The following is a 14559-nucleotide window of genomic DNA, read 5'->3' as shown; positions in this document are numbered from 1 at the left end:
GAGAGAGGGAGGGAGAGGGTAAGGGAGGGTCAGGGAGGGTCAGGGAGTGCGGGGGGACAAAAGAGGGTGAGGGAGAGATGGAGGAGGGGAGGGTGAAGAGGGGAGGGTGCCTGGGTGGCGCAGTGCAGGCGCTCACCCGCGCGCCACATGCTCTGCTTGGCCTGCTGGCAGGTGGGGTCGCAGGTGCCGCCGATGCCGGAAGCCAGGGCAGCGATCTGGTTCTGCAGGAGGGTCAGCAGCGGGCGCTGCGCCAGCAGCTGGTCCAGCGCGCCGGTACCGTCGGTACCAACTGCCGGGGGCCAGGCGGGGGAGGGGACGGGTGCGGGGGCGCCGGAACCGGGTTGCAGCGGGGCGGGTGGCACGCCGCGGTACACCACCTGCCACCCCAGGATGTTGCTGCAGGTCGGGTGGAGAGGAGGAGGCAGGGGAGGGAGCCTCAGGAGGATGAGTGAGCTGGAGGGGTGGGCAGGCAGGCACAGCAGGCACAGCAGGCACAGCACAGGCGCTGGCTGCTTGGCGGGCAGGCAGCAGGCACGCAGCCCTGCAAGCAGCGACTGTGGCACTGGCGCCGCCGCACCTGGGGCCGGCGGCGCCAGTGCCGGTGGTGCCGGTGCCGGTGCCGGTGGTGGGGCCAGCAGAGCTGCCAGAATCGGTGGGCCCAGAGTAGGAGACAACGGCGGGAGCGGGTGGCGAGGCGGTGGGGGTTGGCACGACGGCAGGGGCCGGGGAGGGGCTGGGAGAAGGTGTCGGGGCGGGCGACTCCTGCACCGCATCGCACAGCTGCAGGGTCCAGCCGTTGAGCGCGATGTCACGCCTGCGGTCGGCCAGAAGGGTGGCAGGGGAAGAGGAGGGGGAGGCAGCGCGTGAGCTGGCTATTGGGAGGCAGGGTAAGCTGCTGCCACAGGCACAGGGGAGTGCGAAAAATGTTGAAACGATAGCCGCGATGCCAGGGTGGCAGCTGCGCGGCGGCTGCCACCACGTGACGGTGATGCGCTCACAGCGTGTTGTTGGGTGCCACGTCAGCGACGGTCAGCGTCCACAGGCCCTGGCTGCCGCCGGAGCCGGCCACTGCAGCGCAGACGGGGAGCGGGGGCAGGAGCAAGGTGGAGTAATAGGCGGCGGCGGCAGGTGGGAGGGCAAGAGGCTTGGGGCGGTGGCAGGCAGGACGGCGGGGGGACACGAGCTGGGTTGCTGCCTGCACCAGCGGTACCAGCTGCGGTACCTGGCAGCTCGCCATCCACCAGGAAGGCCAGCTTCTGGACGGGGCGGAAGGTGCCGGTGAAGGGGGCGAAGCTCTGCGGCAAGGGGAGCGCGGCAGTGCAGGCAGGCACGGTTGGCTATTGAAGCATCGCCACTGGCAGGCAGGCCACCTGCCAGCCTGCCCATTGAGGAAGCTCCTGCCTGCCTGCCAGCCAGCCAGCCAGCCTGGCTGCCTGCCCAAACCCCGCCCCACCCACAGCCCCCACCCACAGCCCCAGCCCACAGCCCCAACCCCAGCCGCCCCACCGCTCACCGCCTCGAGCGGGAACGAGAGCTGGGCGGCATCCGCAAAGGTGGTGCGGTACAGGTTGTGCCCCTTCCTGCCCAGTCCCTGCGACTTAAGGATGATGGTGGGGTGGGCCGCCAGCGCGCCCGCGGCGTTGGAGAAGGGCGCCGCCGTCAGGGTGATCTGCGGGCGGCGGCGGCGGGGCGAGGCGGGGCAGGGAGTGAGCGGCGGCGGCGGAGGTGGCATGTGCTGCAGTTGACTAGACTGAGGCTGGGTGGGCGCCAGCGGCAGCAGCGGCTGCAGCTGAAGTAGGGAGGCAGCCCCCCGCTTTCCCGCCGCACAGCCGCAGCCGGGCAGGGCGGCGGCAGCAGAGGGCACAAGGCACAGCACACACTCAATCTCTCTCTCTCGCGGCACAGCTCGAACACACACACAGCACAGCACAGCACAGCACAGCACAGCACAGCACAGCACACACTTGCCTTGAGGGCTCCAACCCGCCGGTGGCTGACGTCTAGTGTGGCCGAGGCATCCTGCGCCACAAAGGCATCCTGCGGGAGGAAAGTACAGGACAGCGGCACCGGAGAGGGGCATTGAGAGGTGGGGCTGGTGTGCAGGCCGACGCAGCCGGGGAGGCGGGCGGGTGGCAGGCCAGCGGCGGCAGCTGGGTCCAGGGGTTGCAGGGTGGGCCGCAGGCAGAAGGGAAGCTTCCCCCTTTCCGTTTTTTAAAGCCAGGGCTTGCCTGAACCACAACGACGTCCTGGAGGGAGCCGATGGCAGGCTGGATGAGACCCTTGCTTGTGTAAGTGCGGCAGCCGGGCGCCTGCGGCGGAGGGCGTCGGCGGCGGTGAGCGGCCAGGAGCCCGCTGGTTGCCGCGGCACGGCCTGTCAACGAGAAAGCAGGCAGCGTGCCAGCAGGTGCGGCAGGAGTGCGTGCAAGATGATCGGGGGGCCCAGCGCTGGCTCCTGTCGGGCACGAGGCAGGCGGCGGCGGGCTCTCACCGCTGCGCCGTGCGCCACCGCTGCCGCCGCCAGCAGCAGCAGCACTGCTGCCCGCCTGGCCATGGCCTCGTTGCCGAGCGCTGCCGCGGGGATGGAAGCGCTGCCTAGAAGTCGATCGGAGCCGGCACTGGGTGCCGAAGGTGTGCCCCGGAGAGCCCGAGGGGATGGCGTTGCGCCTGTGTCTCCCTCGATAGCCCGCCGGAAGACGTGGGCGGGTGTAAACGGTGCAAGGTGAAAGGAATGAAGTGCGCCGTGGCGTGTGTCAGTTTAGATCGCCCCAAGGCACGAGATGGCGGCGGCGACAGCTCAGCGCAGCGCCGCATGGCGCAACCGTTCTGGGTACCGCGTCCCTTGTGGCCTCTGGTGTTCACCCCAACACACAAGCCCAATTAAACCACCCCAACATGTACACAACTCCTGTTAATTTTCAACATCAGTCGCTACGGCAAGCACAGCGCCAGGATGCGCCCGCTCAGCTCTGCCGGCAGGGACGGCCCACCCAGCTGCGCCCGCGCCATGCTGAGCGCCGCTGCCCTCAGCCGCGCACGCTGCTCCTCTGCCAAATGCCCCACCAGCCACCCCGCCTCGGCGGTCGATCGCTGCAGGACGGCTGGCAGCGCTCGAGCAAGGTCGGTGCAGGGCGCAGGAATCGAGCGCCACTGCTCCTGGCTCAACGGCGGGTGGGCCACCAGGTCAGCGAAGAGGGTCGAGGAGTGCTGCCCGTGCTGCAGCAGGATGCCCAGGGCAGGCTGCACCTCTGGTGCCGCCCACACCAGGCAGCGCGCCGTCTCCACGACTTGCTCTGTTGTGCTGCAAAGGCCGTACTGCAGCACCAGGTGCAGCGGCGAGCGGCCAGAACCATCCAGCGCAAAAGCCACCTCTGGTGCCGCCGTCAGCAGCAGCTGCACGGCTGCTGCGTTGCTGCGGTTGGCGGCCATGTGGATGGGTGCACGATGTTGTGCGTCGAGCATTGCGGCAGGGTCGCGTGCCGCCGGCAGCAGCAGCTTCATCACTTCAATGTCCCCACGCTCAGCCGCACGGTGCAGCGGTGTCCAGCCTGAGAAGTCCACTGCCAAGGCTATGGCTGGAGCAGCCTCCAGCAGCAGGCGCACGACGGCCGCGGCTGGGCTGTGCCTGTGCCTTGCTCAGGCGCCTGTCCGCACTGTCCCCGGGGAGACCCGCCCCAATCAGACTCCTCTCCCCCCCTGCTCTGTCTGCACCCCCCCCCCCCCCCCCCCCTCTCTCTCTCCCCGTTTGTGTATGGTGCCTTCACCTTTCCAGCTGCTGCACCACAGCTGGGCCCGTGGCATTCATTTGCTCCTTATGGGTGTAACAGACAGACAGACAGCCTCGAGCCCTTTGCGGCATAGTGCAGGGCTGTCTGCCCCTGGGAGTCTGCCACTGCAGCCGTGGCTGGCGCAGCGTCCAGCAGCAGCCTCGCCAACCCCTCGTGGCCAATGACGCAGGCTCTGTGCAGAGATAGCCAGCCGATCAGGTTGAGCTGGTCCGCCCGAGCGCCTGCAGCCAGCAGCTGCCGCACCGCCGCCTCGTCGCCAACCTCAGCTGCCTGCATGAGTCTGTCTTCCAGCATGTCTGGCATTTCCAGCTCCATTACACGACCGGTTCTTCAAGCAGCCCGGCAGCAGGGTGGCGGCGGAGAGGTTTGTTGCCCCCCACCCAGGCTGCAGCGCCCCTGCACATGCTGACAGTCATGCATGGTGCGTTCTCCCCAGCCTGGTGCTGCCAGGAGGTGAGACTGGAGGAACGAGGCGAGCGCACCTGGAGGCGAGCTCAGCAGCCTGCGTCCATTATCTCTCGCTGATGTCTGTGGGTTAGCACACAAACAATCCGAGGCTGCTTGTGTCAGAAAGCATGGCCGGTGCGCCGCGCTGCGCTGAGTCACAGCAGGCCCGCCTCGCTGCACCTCCCCGCATTGCAGCATACACTGCATATGGCATGGCAGCGCAGCGCCTTATGCCGATGCCCCCAGATGCAAGGAGGGATTGTGCTACCGCTGGCCAGGGACCCGGGTGCCACCCGGGTCCCTGAGCAGGCAGTGCCTGCTCATCTCCTTAAGCACCTGCCGTCAGAGCGGCCATTCCTGTGACTTGCCGATTTGGTGCACCGATTACAATTGTGCTGGCTGCCGACAGAGGGCCATGTCAGAACATGAGATAGCTGTAGAAGTGCTTCCCCACAGATGGAATGAGCAAAGGGCGTGGAAGGTGAGATGCCGCCTATAAAGGTAAAGGTAAAGGTGGGGAAGAGCCTCCACAAGCTTCACTTCCCGGTTTTAACGTCTAGCTTTAGACCATTATTTGATCTGCCCGACGCGCCAAGTGCAGTACCCCCCACTAGTAGTGAATGGGTCCCGGGGAGGCCTGTGCCGAAGCCTTGGCGATTCTATTAGGCGTTCCCGAAGGAATTGGCTTGGATTGGCGCTGAGCCGGTCAGCTATGCCGCGTTTGTCCTCACAAAGTTTCGACATGGGAGGTAAAGGTAAAGGTAAAGGTGGGGAAGAGCCTCCACAAGCTTCACTTCCCGGTTTTAACGTCTAGCTTTAGACCATTATTTGATCTGCCCGACGCGCCAAGTGCAGTACCCCCCACTAGTAGTGAATGGGTCCCGGGGAGGCCTGTGCCGAAGCCTTGGCGATTCTATTAGGCGTTCCCGAAGGAATTGGCTTGGATTGGCGCTGAGCCGGTCAATCGAGCGGTGAGGAATCGAACCTGTGCCCTCTCGGAGGGTTTAGACACTAGCTCCAGCGCCTTCAAAGAAGGCCTTTCTTAGCCGCGGCCTATGCCGCCGCTCGGCAGTTTCAAGCGGGTCAGGGGTCCAGCAGGCACAGCGCCAGGATGCGCCCACTCAGCTCTGCCGGCAGCACAGTGCTGCTGTGCTGCTGCGCCTGCGCCAGGCTGAGCGCCACCGCCCGCAGTGTTGCACGCTGCCCCTCTGTCAGCCGCCCCACCAGCCACCCCGCCTCGGACTCCGAGCGCTGCAGGACGGCTGGCAGCGCGCGTGCCAGGTCGGGGCAGGGAGCAGGAATCGAGCGCCACTGCTCCTGGCTGAGCGGCAGGCGGGCCACCAGGTCGGCGAAGAGGGTGGCAGAGGTCTGGCCGTACAGCAGCAGGTCTTCCAAGCCTGGTTGCACCGCTGGCGCCGCCGGCAGCGGGCAGCGTGCTGTCTCCGTGACTTGCTCTGCTGGGTGGTCGAAGCGGTATCTCAGCGCCTTGTGCAGCGGCGTCTCACCAAGATCATCCTGTGCAAAAGGCAGCTCTGGTGCCGCCTCCAGCAGCAGCTGCACGGCTGCTGCGTTGCTGCTGAGGGCGGCAGCGTGGATTGGGGCAAGCTTGTTTGTGGAGAGCACTGCGGCTGCGGCGGGTGCCGCCGACAGCAGCAGCTTCATCACTTCAATGTTCCCACACTCTGTCGCAAAGTGCAGCGGTGTCCAGCCGTAGCTTTCTACTGCCAAGGAGGTGGGTGGAGCAGCCTCCAGCAGCAGCCTCACCACCCCCGCATGGCCGCAGTAGCTGGCGAAGTGCAGCGGCAGCCAGCCATCATCGGTGGCTTGATCTGGCTTGGCACCTTCTGCTAGCAGCTGCCGCACCGCCACCTCGTCGCCAACTTCAATTGCCCAGACAAGCTTGACTGCCAACTCCATCACCCAAACAGCCCACCATCAGCCAACCAGCTGGCCCTGCAGCAGGGAGGCGGGCGGGCGGGTGCGTTGGTGGCAGCGCGACCAGGCTGCGCCCCAGCACATGCAGGCTGCCAGCAGTCGTTCAAGGTGCTCCTCCCCACCGAGCCACTGCTGCCAGGAGGTTCACCTGGGGGAACGAGGCAAGGACCTGGAAGCGAGAGCAGCCACACGCCGATCAGGGATTCCTCTCGTTCGCTGCTGCCTGTGTGCTGGAGCACAAGCAACCCCAAGCTGCTTCTGGAGGGCACGAGCAGGCCTGGGTGCCGCTCTGCGCTGACTCACAGCAGGACCGCCCCGCCGCACATTGCCATCCTGCCTCCTCTGACGGAAAGGCACAACTACGTTGTGCCATGTGAGCGCCTGCGCCGCTGCCTCCAGCTGCAGGTAAAGGTAAAGGTAAAGGTGCAGGAAGGATTGAGCCACTGCTGTCCACCGCACCGGTGCCTGCTCGTCTCCCCCCAGCGCCTGCCGTCAGAGCGGCCATGCTGCGGCTTGCTGGTCGCTGCACGGATTATTGTGCTGGACGCCAAGAGGCGTCAACAAACATGAAACTGGGCATAACAGGGCTCTGTTAAGAAGCTGAAATGATCAAGGCGTGAGATGGTGGGGTGTAGAACACAGGCGCATCAGCAGGGGGGTCAGGGGTCCAGCAGCTATACCGCAATCGCCAGCGCCAGGATGCGCCCGATCTGATACGGCGGCAGCACAGCGCTGCCCTGCCGCTGCGCCCGCGCCAGGCCGAACGCCGCCGCCCGCAGCCGCCCACGCTGCCCCTCTGCCAGCCGCCCCACCAGCCAACCCGCCTCGGCCGTCGAGCGCTGCAGGACGTCTGGCAGCGCTCGAGCCAGGTCGGTGCAGGGCGCAGGAATCGAGTGCCACTGCTCGCGGCTGAGCGGCAGGCGGGCCACCAGGTCGGCGAAGAGGGTAGCAGAGCGATGGCTGTACTGCAGCAGGATGCCCAGGGCTGGCTGCACCGCTGGCGCCGCCCGCAGCAGGCAGCGGGCTTTCTCCTCGACTTGCTCTGTTGGACGGTGGCGGCCGTAGAGCAGCACAAGGCGCAGCGGCGTCCCGCCAAAAGTATCCGGTGCAAAAGCCAGCTCTGGTGCCGCCTCCAGCAGCAGCTGCACGGCTGCCGCGTTGTGGCTGGAGGCGGCGAGGTGGATGGGTGCATGCTTGTCTGCGTCGAGCATTGCGGCTGCTGCTGGTGCCGCCAACAGCAGCAGCTTCAACACTTCAATGTTCCCGATCTCAGCCGCAAAGTGCAGCGGCGTCCAGCCATAGCTGTCCACCGCCAAGGCGGTGTCTGGGGCAGCCTCCAGCAGCAGCCGCACGACAGCTTGGGCTGGGCTGCACTTCACAGCATGGTGCAGGGCTGTCTGCCCCAGGTTGTCTTCCATTGATGCCGTGGCTGGCGCAGCCTCAAGCAGCAGCCTCACCACCCTCTCATGGCCCTGGAAGCTGGCGGTGTGCAGCGGCAGCCTGCCATTCTCGGTGGCTTGATCCGCCTGAGCACCTGCCGCCAGCAGCTGCCGCACCGCCGCCTCATCGCCATGGTAGGCTGCATGGCTGAGTCTCGCTGCCAGCTCCAGCATGACTTGCTTGAGCTACGCTGATTGGACCAAGCCCTGCGGCAGCGCTGCATACTCCTGTATTCAGCAGACAACATGATGGCGACATCGGCCCCAGCTGCAGCCAGGCAGCGCCCCTGCACATGCAGGCTGCCGGCAGTCATGCAGGGTGCTCCTCCACACCGAGCCACTGCTGCCAGGAGGTTCACCTGGGGAAACGAGGCGAGCACCTCGATGCGAGAGAAGCCACAAGCCAACCAGGTGTGCCTCTCGTTCCCTGCTGCCTGTGTGCTGGAGCACAAGCAACTGCTCATGGAGGAGCAGGAGCAGGCCCAGGGTGCCGCGCTGCGCTGACTCACAGCAGGCCCGCACCTTCATGATTCCTGCCCCTTGCACCGGTTGTGCTAGCTGAGCGCTTGCCCCTCCGCCCCCCAGATGCATGGAGGGATTATGCCATGCCGGCAAGGCCGCGGGAGCTTGCTCATTTTTCCCCCCCCCCCCCCAGCGCCTGCCGCCAGGGCGGCCATGCTGTGGCGTCCGGTGTGGAGCATGGTTCAGCTGGCTGCCACAGCGCTGCAGGACGGCTGGCAGGGCTCGAGCCAGGTCGGGGCAGGGCGCAGGAATTGAGCGCCACTGCCCCTGCCTGAGCGGCAGGCGAGCCACCAGGGCGGCGAAGAGGGTGGCAGAGCGCTGGCTGTACTGCAGCAGGATGTCCAGGGAAGGCTGCACCGCTGGCGCAGCCCGCACCAGGCAGCGCGCTGTCTCCACATAATGCTCTGGTGTGTGTTGGTAGCCGTGACCCAGCGCAAGCTGCAGAGGCGTCTCGCCAAAAGCGTGCGGTGCAAAAGCCAGCTCTGGTGCCGCCTCCAGCAGCAGCTGCACGGCTGCCGTGTTGCTGCGGGAGGCGGCATGGTGAATGGGGGCCTGCTTGTTTACGTCGAGCATTGCGGCTGCGGCGGGTGCCGCCGACAGCAGCAGGCGCACGACTGCCACGGTCGCGGCTGGGGGCCACCAGCTGGGAACGTTCCAGCTTCTCGCGGCAAGGTGCAGGGCTGTCCGTCCCTGGGAGTCTGCCACCAAAGCCGTTGCTGGAGCAGCCTCCAGAAGCAGCTTCACCACTCCCTCGTGGCCGCTGCTGCTCGCTACGTGCAGCGGCAGCCAGCGAACACTGTCGGCAACCTCCGAGGCAACAGCTTGATCCGCGGCTTGATCCGCCCGAGCGCCTGCCGCCAGCAGGCGGCGCACCTCCGCCTCGTCTCCCGCCTCGGCTGCCGCGAAGAGCGGCGCTGCCATGTTGTTCTTGAGCCTGCAGCGGGCTTGGGCCAAGGCACAGGGGGATGCTGTTGTGAAGCCAGGACGCTGACGCAACGCTGGCGGCAGCGACGGCGCGGCGGGCGGCAGCCCCAGCGCGCAGCAGCGAGCCGCCCCGTGAGCGGCTCAGCTTCCCCCCAAGCCCAGCCCCTGTTGACATCAGAGGCGTGCGAGCTGCGCGAGGGCGGCCCACAGTGCTCACGCTGTTGGTGGGCGCTCGAGGGGAGGGATGGGACAGGGGAGATCTTATCTCGGACAGAAATGACACAAACCAAACGTGGGCCGGGATGATATTCCTGTGCTGGGCCATGCGGCGGTTTGAAGCCGCTGCCAGCGCAGCCGCTTGCAAGACTGTGATTGTTTGAGCTGCGGAGCCATCACGTGTGCACATCGTCAGCCAGTTCCTAATGCACTGAGGTATGGACCTTCATGCTGATGCGAGGCTGATTCTGAGGCACAGCTGACCAAGCCTGCCCCGCCGCCGGTGGCATCCGCGCCTGCGCCGCCTGACCCGCCTGCCGGCCGTTGATTGCGCAACACAAACCGCCCCCGAGGCCATGGTTCGCATCACATGCAGAGGTGGAAACAAAACAATGATTGTGCAAAACTTGCAGCTAGACCACCAGCGCCAGGACGCGCCCACTCAGCTCCGCTGGCAATGCAGCCCCAATCTGCTGCCGCCGCTGTGCCTGCGCCAGGCCGAGCGCCGCCGCCTGCAGCCGCCCACGCTGCCCCTCTGCCAAATGACCCACCAGCCACCCCGCCTCTGCAGTCGAGCGCTGCAGGACGGCTGGCAGCGCTCGAGCCAGGTCGGGGCAGGGCGCAGGAATGGAGTGCCACTGCTCCTGAGTGAGCGGCAGGCGGGCCACCAGGTCGGCGAAGAGGGTGGCAGAGCGATGGCTGAACCGAAACAGGGTGTTCAGGGCTGGCTGCACCGCTGGTGCCGCCCGCAGCAGGCAGCGCGCTGTCTCGATGATTTGCTCTGCTGTACGGAAGCGGCCGTAGAGGAACACCATGGGCAGCGGTGTGTCGCCAAGCGCAGACGGCGCAAAAGCCAACTGTGGTGCTGCCTCCAGCACCAGCTGCACGGCTGCGGCATTGCTCCGGTAGGCGGCGCGGTGGACTGGGGCCTGCTTGTATTTGTTGAGCATTGCAGCTGCGGCAGGTGCCGCCGGCAGCAGCAGCTTCATCACTTCAATGTTCCCACGCTCAGCCGCAAAGTGCAGCGGTGTCCAGCCACCATGACCCACTGCCAAGGCGGTGGCTGGGGCAGCCTCCAACAGCAGGCGCACGACTGCCGCGGCCGCGACTAGGCTGCTCCGCAAGCTGCTTGCTGTGTTGTGCAGGGCTATCTGCCCCTGGTTGTCTGCCATTGACGCCGTGGCTGGCGCAGCCTCCAGAAGCAGCCTCACCACTCCCTCGTGGCCGAAGATGCTCGCCACGTTCAGTGGCAGCAAACCGGCCGTGTCGGGTTGATCTGCGAGAGGGCCTGCCGCCAGCAGCTGCCTCACAGCTGCCTCGTCGCCGGCTCTAGCTGCATGCCTGAGCTTGATTGCCAGATCCATCACACACACAGCCAGGTAGCCCTGCAGCAGCGGGCGGGGAGCTCCCTTGAGGGCGGGGTGTCGGCAGCGGCAGCCCAACCCAGGGAGCGCCCCAGCACATGCAGGCTGCCAGCAGTCGTTCAAGGTGCTCCTCCCAACCGAGCCACTGCTGCCAGGAGGTTCACCAGGGGGAACGAGGCGAGCGCCCTGGAAGGCGACAGCAGGCACAAGCCAACCAGGTGTGCCTCTCGTTCGCTGCTGCCTGTGTCTTGTCTCACAAGCTATGGAGGGGCACGAGCAGGCCCAGTGTGCCACGCTGCGCCAAGTCGCAGCAGGCCCGCCCCGCCGCGTGCCTCCTCGTCAGTTGTGCCATCTGAGCGCGTGCGCCGCTGCCTCCAGCTTCAGGAATGATTGCGCCACTGCCGGCTAGGCCGCCGGTGCCTGCTCATCTCCCCTTCCCACAGCACCAGTCATCAGAGCGGCCATGCTGCGGCTTGGCCTTTGGTGCACGGATAAAAAACAGTCACAGCAGCCCGCGTTGGCCAGCTTGCGCCCCACACACCGCCACACCCTGGCCATGCAGCAGCGGGACAATTACACTCGAGTACACAGCAAGCGGCGTGCGCCCCGCCGACGGCCAGAGCAGGCGCGTCACGCTGCGGGACAAGCGCAGTGGCAAGGAACAAGGGCGGGCAAGGGTCAACGGGTCAGCAAATGTATTTCAGCTCTGGGGTGCGTTGCGGCGGGCAACACAGAGGAAACGGCCTAAATGAGGCTGGGGATGAATGGCGGGGAACAAACACACGAGAAAAAAACTCAAGTGAACGGCGGGCGGCGTGAGGGGGGCGGTACACACACACAAACGGCGCCGCCACGGCTAAGCCAGCTCCGCGTCCTCGCCGCTCCGCTGCAGCTGGCGGATGGCTGGCTGGCTGGCTGGCTGGGCTGCCGCCGTCTCACACCTTGAGCTCGCTGTAAGGCACGGTCGCCTCTGGACACACGGGCGGGGAGGGGGAGGCGAGCGGGCACACACGCACAGACCAGGGGGTGGAACGGTGGGCACGGAAGGCGTGCTGGTGAGGTAGAGGGCGGCAGCGGGCAGCGAGGGAGGTGGAGCGAGTAGGGGCAGCACAAGGGGAGACGAGCCAGGGGGGAAGGAAGGGCCCCCAATGCGCCAGCTCCACATGCCAGCTGGCGCCGCCGCCTGCCATCGCCGCCACTCAATACCGAGCCTCGCACCCCTCTGCAGCACAGAGCGCCCCCGCTCAGAACTTCGCCTCGCACTCGTCTGCAGTGCAGGCAGCGGCCCGAGCCGGCGCGGCAGCGGTGTGCCCACGCGCGCACAGCAGGCGCATGGGGGTCACACCCCACCTCTACCCCTACCTCTAGCCTCCCCTGCGCCTCTCTCGTGTCTAGCACCCCCATCACCGCAGTACCTGGCAGCTGGGTACCTCCCTGAACTGCCCTAGCGCCAGCTCTCGCACCCAGCCCTAGCCCCCACGCTACCCTACCCCACCCCCAAGCTTCCCAGGCCCACTACGCCGGCGCCCTGGCAGCACCAAACACTCCAGGCAGGCAGGCAGGCAGAGCAGGCAGGCGGGGCACCCACCCGAGTGGATGAGATCGCAGGGGAACACGTCGCTGCCCTCGGGGTACAGCATCTGGTTCTTGCCGTCCAGATACCTGCGGCGGTAACGGCGGTACATGCGGTACATGTCAGCGGCGCTCAGCATACATAACATGGGGCAGGGATGCCAGGCAGGACAGGGTGCAACGCTTGAGGCTGGGCCGCCAGGTGCGATGGCAGCGAGGGGCACGGCACAGGCAGGCGCAACAGGCGCCCGCCTGCCGCACCGCCGGGAGCGGGCCCTATCCCCACAACTTCGCCAATCAGCTTGCAGGCAGCACAGCACCGTGCGACCCACACCCTCGACCCACCCACACACACCACCTGCTTGCTTTTCGTGTTTACAGCCTGCATTTCCGCAAACGACCTTGCGGCACAGACACCACAACCACCACCACCGCCACCGCACGCCCGCACCTGTTGATCATCTTGCGTGTGGAAGGGTTGAAGCCGTCGGTGATGGTGATGCGGCGGCTGCGGGTGCGCGCCGTGTGCATCATCGTACGCACGCGCGACGCAAGCACCTGCGGGGAGGAAAGCACGAGGGTTTGTGTGGGAGCCTGAAGGGTGGGAGGGGTGGGAGAAGCGGTAGCGGGAGCAGCAGGGCAACGCCGGCGGCCTGCGCCTCGCTCTGTGCTAGCTTGCGGCGCAGGTGGGTGTGGTGTGCTGCGCGGGCGGTTGGGGAGCGGCGCAGCGCAGCGGCCACGGCTGCTCTGCTCGCCAGCTCACACCGTGCCACTCCCCTGCCGCCAGAGCTTCCCAGCTCTGTCTGTTTTGCTCGCCCGCTCACCTTGCCCAGCTCCACGCCCCACTGGTCAAACGCATTCACATTCCACATGAAGCCCTGCGCACAGGCGCAGGAGGGTGATCACACACAGGCAGGAGGGTCAATTCTGTTGTTTCTGTTGTTGGATGGGGTGGCGTGCGTGTGAGCGCGCATTATGCAGCGCATGCCCTGCCCTCCGCGCATGTACATGCAAGCTCCCCCATGCCGAGTCGAGTACCGAGCTGCGATACTGCCACGCCTGGGCTGTACCACTCATGCACGGCTTTCCCACTGTACCGTCAGTACCGTCCCGCTGTCCTTCCTGGGCAGTACAGTACCTCACCTGCGTGGCCACCCGGTTCTCGTACAGCGCCAGCAGCTGCCCCACGCGGAAGGGCGACAGGCTGGGCAGCAGCAGCGAGGTGGAGGGGCGGTTGCCTGCGGGGTGCGGCGGGTTGGTGCCGGCGCAGTAAGTAGCGTGTCAACTAGCCAAAACTTTATGTCACTAGTTGATCTAGTGAAAAAACAAGCCGTTTTCCTGACGCGAGGGTGGCGGGCGCAGGGGGCAGCCAAGTGCCCACCCATCCCCAGGGGCATCCTGCCCTCGGCCACCGATCACAGCCCCGCACGCCAGCACCCCTTTCACACACACACGCACACGCACACAAACACACAAACACACGCCACCCCCCTCCACCCACCGCTGAAGGTCTTGTGCGGGATGAGGTACTCGGGCACGTTCTCCGCCCGCAGCGTCACGCTGTCCTTGCCGATGGCCAGAGCATCGGCCTGGCGGGGCGGGGCAGGGGTGAGGGCAAGGAGTCGTGCATCTTGATGAGAGTTGGTGTGTGAATGCATATGTGGGCTGTGGTGCGGACGGGCAGGCGAGGAGCGGGCCCCCACGGTACCGTTGCGCCGGCCAGCCGACCGGATGTAATGCGGTGCCTGGAGGTCCCCGGCCGCTCCAGACGCCGCACCGGCCACGCCTCCACGCCCCACAGCCGCCCCCACACCCAACGCCTATGCCCTACATTCAACACCCCACCACCACCCCACCTGGGTGTACAATCAACCCACCATCACCCTGCCATCCACCACAACGCCACCACCCACCACCAGCTCCCACCAGCTCCCACCACTTTACCACCCCACCACCACCAGCCCCCACCTGCGCAAAGAAGTTGCACATGAGCTCGTCGTGGTTGGACACCAGCTCGCCCTTCAGGTACACGCTCTGCTGGCTCTTCACCACACCAATGAACTCGCACGGCACGATGCGGCCCTGCGGGGGTTGCGGGTGGGGGTGTGGTGGGCAGGCGGGGCGCGCACGGAAGGAGGCGGCGGGGTGAGGCGGGTGGGCGGGGTCGCAGGTCTCACCACAAGCACAGATGATAGCAAGGGACGGAGCAGGTACACCCCACGTTCCGCTGCTGCACTGGCTGAATGAACTGGCCATGCCCTCCCTCTCCCCCTCCCCCTCTCCCTCTCTCTTTCCCCCCATGGCCTCTCTCTTCCTCTCGCTGTCTCTGCCCCCTTCTCTTCCTCTCTCCCCCGC

General features: G+C 66.4%; 6 protein-coding genes across 6 annotated transcripts in view; all 6 read right to left on the bottom strand.

The window, feature by feature from the left end:
• CHLNCDRAFT_135933 (hypothetical protein) overlaps nucleotides 1–2551 on the bottom strand; it is a gene marked incomplete at both ends in the record, with an annotated part of 4061 nt that extends 1510 nt beyond the window's left edge. The window contains 8 exons of the mRNA XM_005845887.1: nucleotides 148–396; nucleotides 578–814; nucleotides 999–1068; nucleotides 1223–1295; nucleotides 1514–1669; nucleotides 1984–2037; nucleotides 2235–2309; nucleotides 2489–2551. Coding sequence (XP_005845949.1) covers nucleotides 148–396; nucleotides 578–814; nucleotides 999–1068; nucleotides 1223–1295; nucleotides 1514–1669; nucleotides 1984–2037; nucleotides 2235–2309; nucleotides 2489–2551 — 977 coding nt within the window. The remainder of the gene's footprint in view (nucleotides 1–147; nucleotides 397–577; nucleotides 815–998; nucleotides 1069–1222; nucleotides 1296–1513; nucleotides 1670–1983; nucleotides 2038–2234; nucleotides 2310–2488) is intronic.
• A 377-nt stretch (nucleotides 2552–2928) lies between these two features.
• On the bottom strand, nucleotides 2929–4088 carry CHLNCDRAFT_135932 (hypothetical protein; the record flags this gene model as incomplete). Its single annotated transcript, XM_005845886.1, has 2 exons — nucleotides 2929–3582; nucleotides 3831–4088. The coding sequence occupies 2 exons, from the start codon at nucleotides 4086–4088 to the stop codon at nucleotides 2929–2931; spliced, it is 912 nt and encodes a 303-aa protein (XP_005845948.1).
• Nucleotides 4089–6841: 2753 nt separating this feature from the next.
• On the bottom strand, nucleotides 6842–7780 carry CHLNCDRAFT_135930 (hypothetical protein; the record flags this gene model as incomplete). The annotated part of the gene is made up of 1 exon (XM_005845885.1): nucleotides 6842–7780. One exon carries the CDS (start codon nucleotides 7778–7780, stop codon nucleotides 6842–6844), a length of 939 nt encoding a protein of 312 aa, XP_005845947.1.
• Nucleotides 7781–8310: 530 nt separating this feature from the next.
• Nucleotides 8311–9049, bottom strand: CHLNCDRAFT_135929 (hypothetical protein; the record flags this gene model as incomplete). Its single annotated transcript, XM_005845884.1, has 2 exons — nucleotides 8311–8329; nucleotides 8457–9049. The coding sequence occupies 2 exons, from the start codon at nucleotides 9047–9049 to the stop codon at nucleotides 8311–8313; spliced, it is 612 nt and encodes a 203-aa protein (XP_005845946.1).
• A 632-nt stretch (nucleotides 9050–9681) lies between these two features.
• Nucleotides 9682–10440, bottom strand: CHLNCDRAFT_135928 (hypothetical protein; the record flags this gene model as incomplete). The annotated part of the gene is made up of 1 exon (XM_005845883.1): nucleotides 9682–10440. The coding sequence occupies one exon, from the start codon at nucleotides 10438–10440 to the stop codon at nucleotides 9682–9684; it is 759 nt and encodes a 252-aa protein (XP_005845945.1).
• A 1436-nt stretch (nucleotides 10441–11876) lies between these two features.
• Nucleotides 11877–14559, bottom strand: part of CHLNCDRAFT_135927 (hypothetical protein) — a gene marked incomplete at both ends in the record, with an annotated part of 6970 nt that continues 4287 nt past the window's right edge. Inside the window, 7 exons of the mRNA XM_005845882.1 lie at nucleotides 11877–11899; nucleotides 12221–12294; nucleotides 12656–12762; nucleotides 13029–13082; nucleotides 13348–13442; nucleotides 13706–13793; nucleotides 14173–14286. Of these exons, the coding sequence (XP_005845944.1) occupies nucleotides 11877–11899; nucleotides 12221–12294; nucleotides 12656–12762; nucleotides 13029–13082; nucleotides 13348–13442; nucleotides 13706–13793; nucleotides 14173–14286 (555 nt within the window). The remainder of the gene's footprint in view (nucleotides 11900–12220; nucleotides 12295–12655; nucleotides 12763–13028; nucleotides 13083–13347; nucleotides 13443–13705; nucleotides 13794–14172; nucleotides 14287–14559) is intronic.

The sequence above is a fragment of the Chlorella variabilis genome, assembly GCF_000147415.1.
Source record: "Chlorella variabilis unplaced genomic scaffold CHLNCscaffold_15, whole genome shotgun sequence".
In the NCBI taxonomy this organism is placed as follows: Eukaryota; Viridiplantae; Chlorophyta; class Trebouxiophyceae; order Chlorellales; family Chlorellaceae; genus Chlorella; species Chlorella variabilis.
Note: the sequence above shows the minus strand (reverse complement) of the source record. Positions and strands in the feature narration are given on the sequence as shown.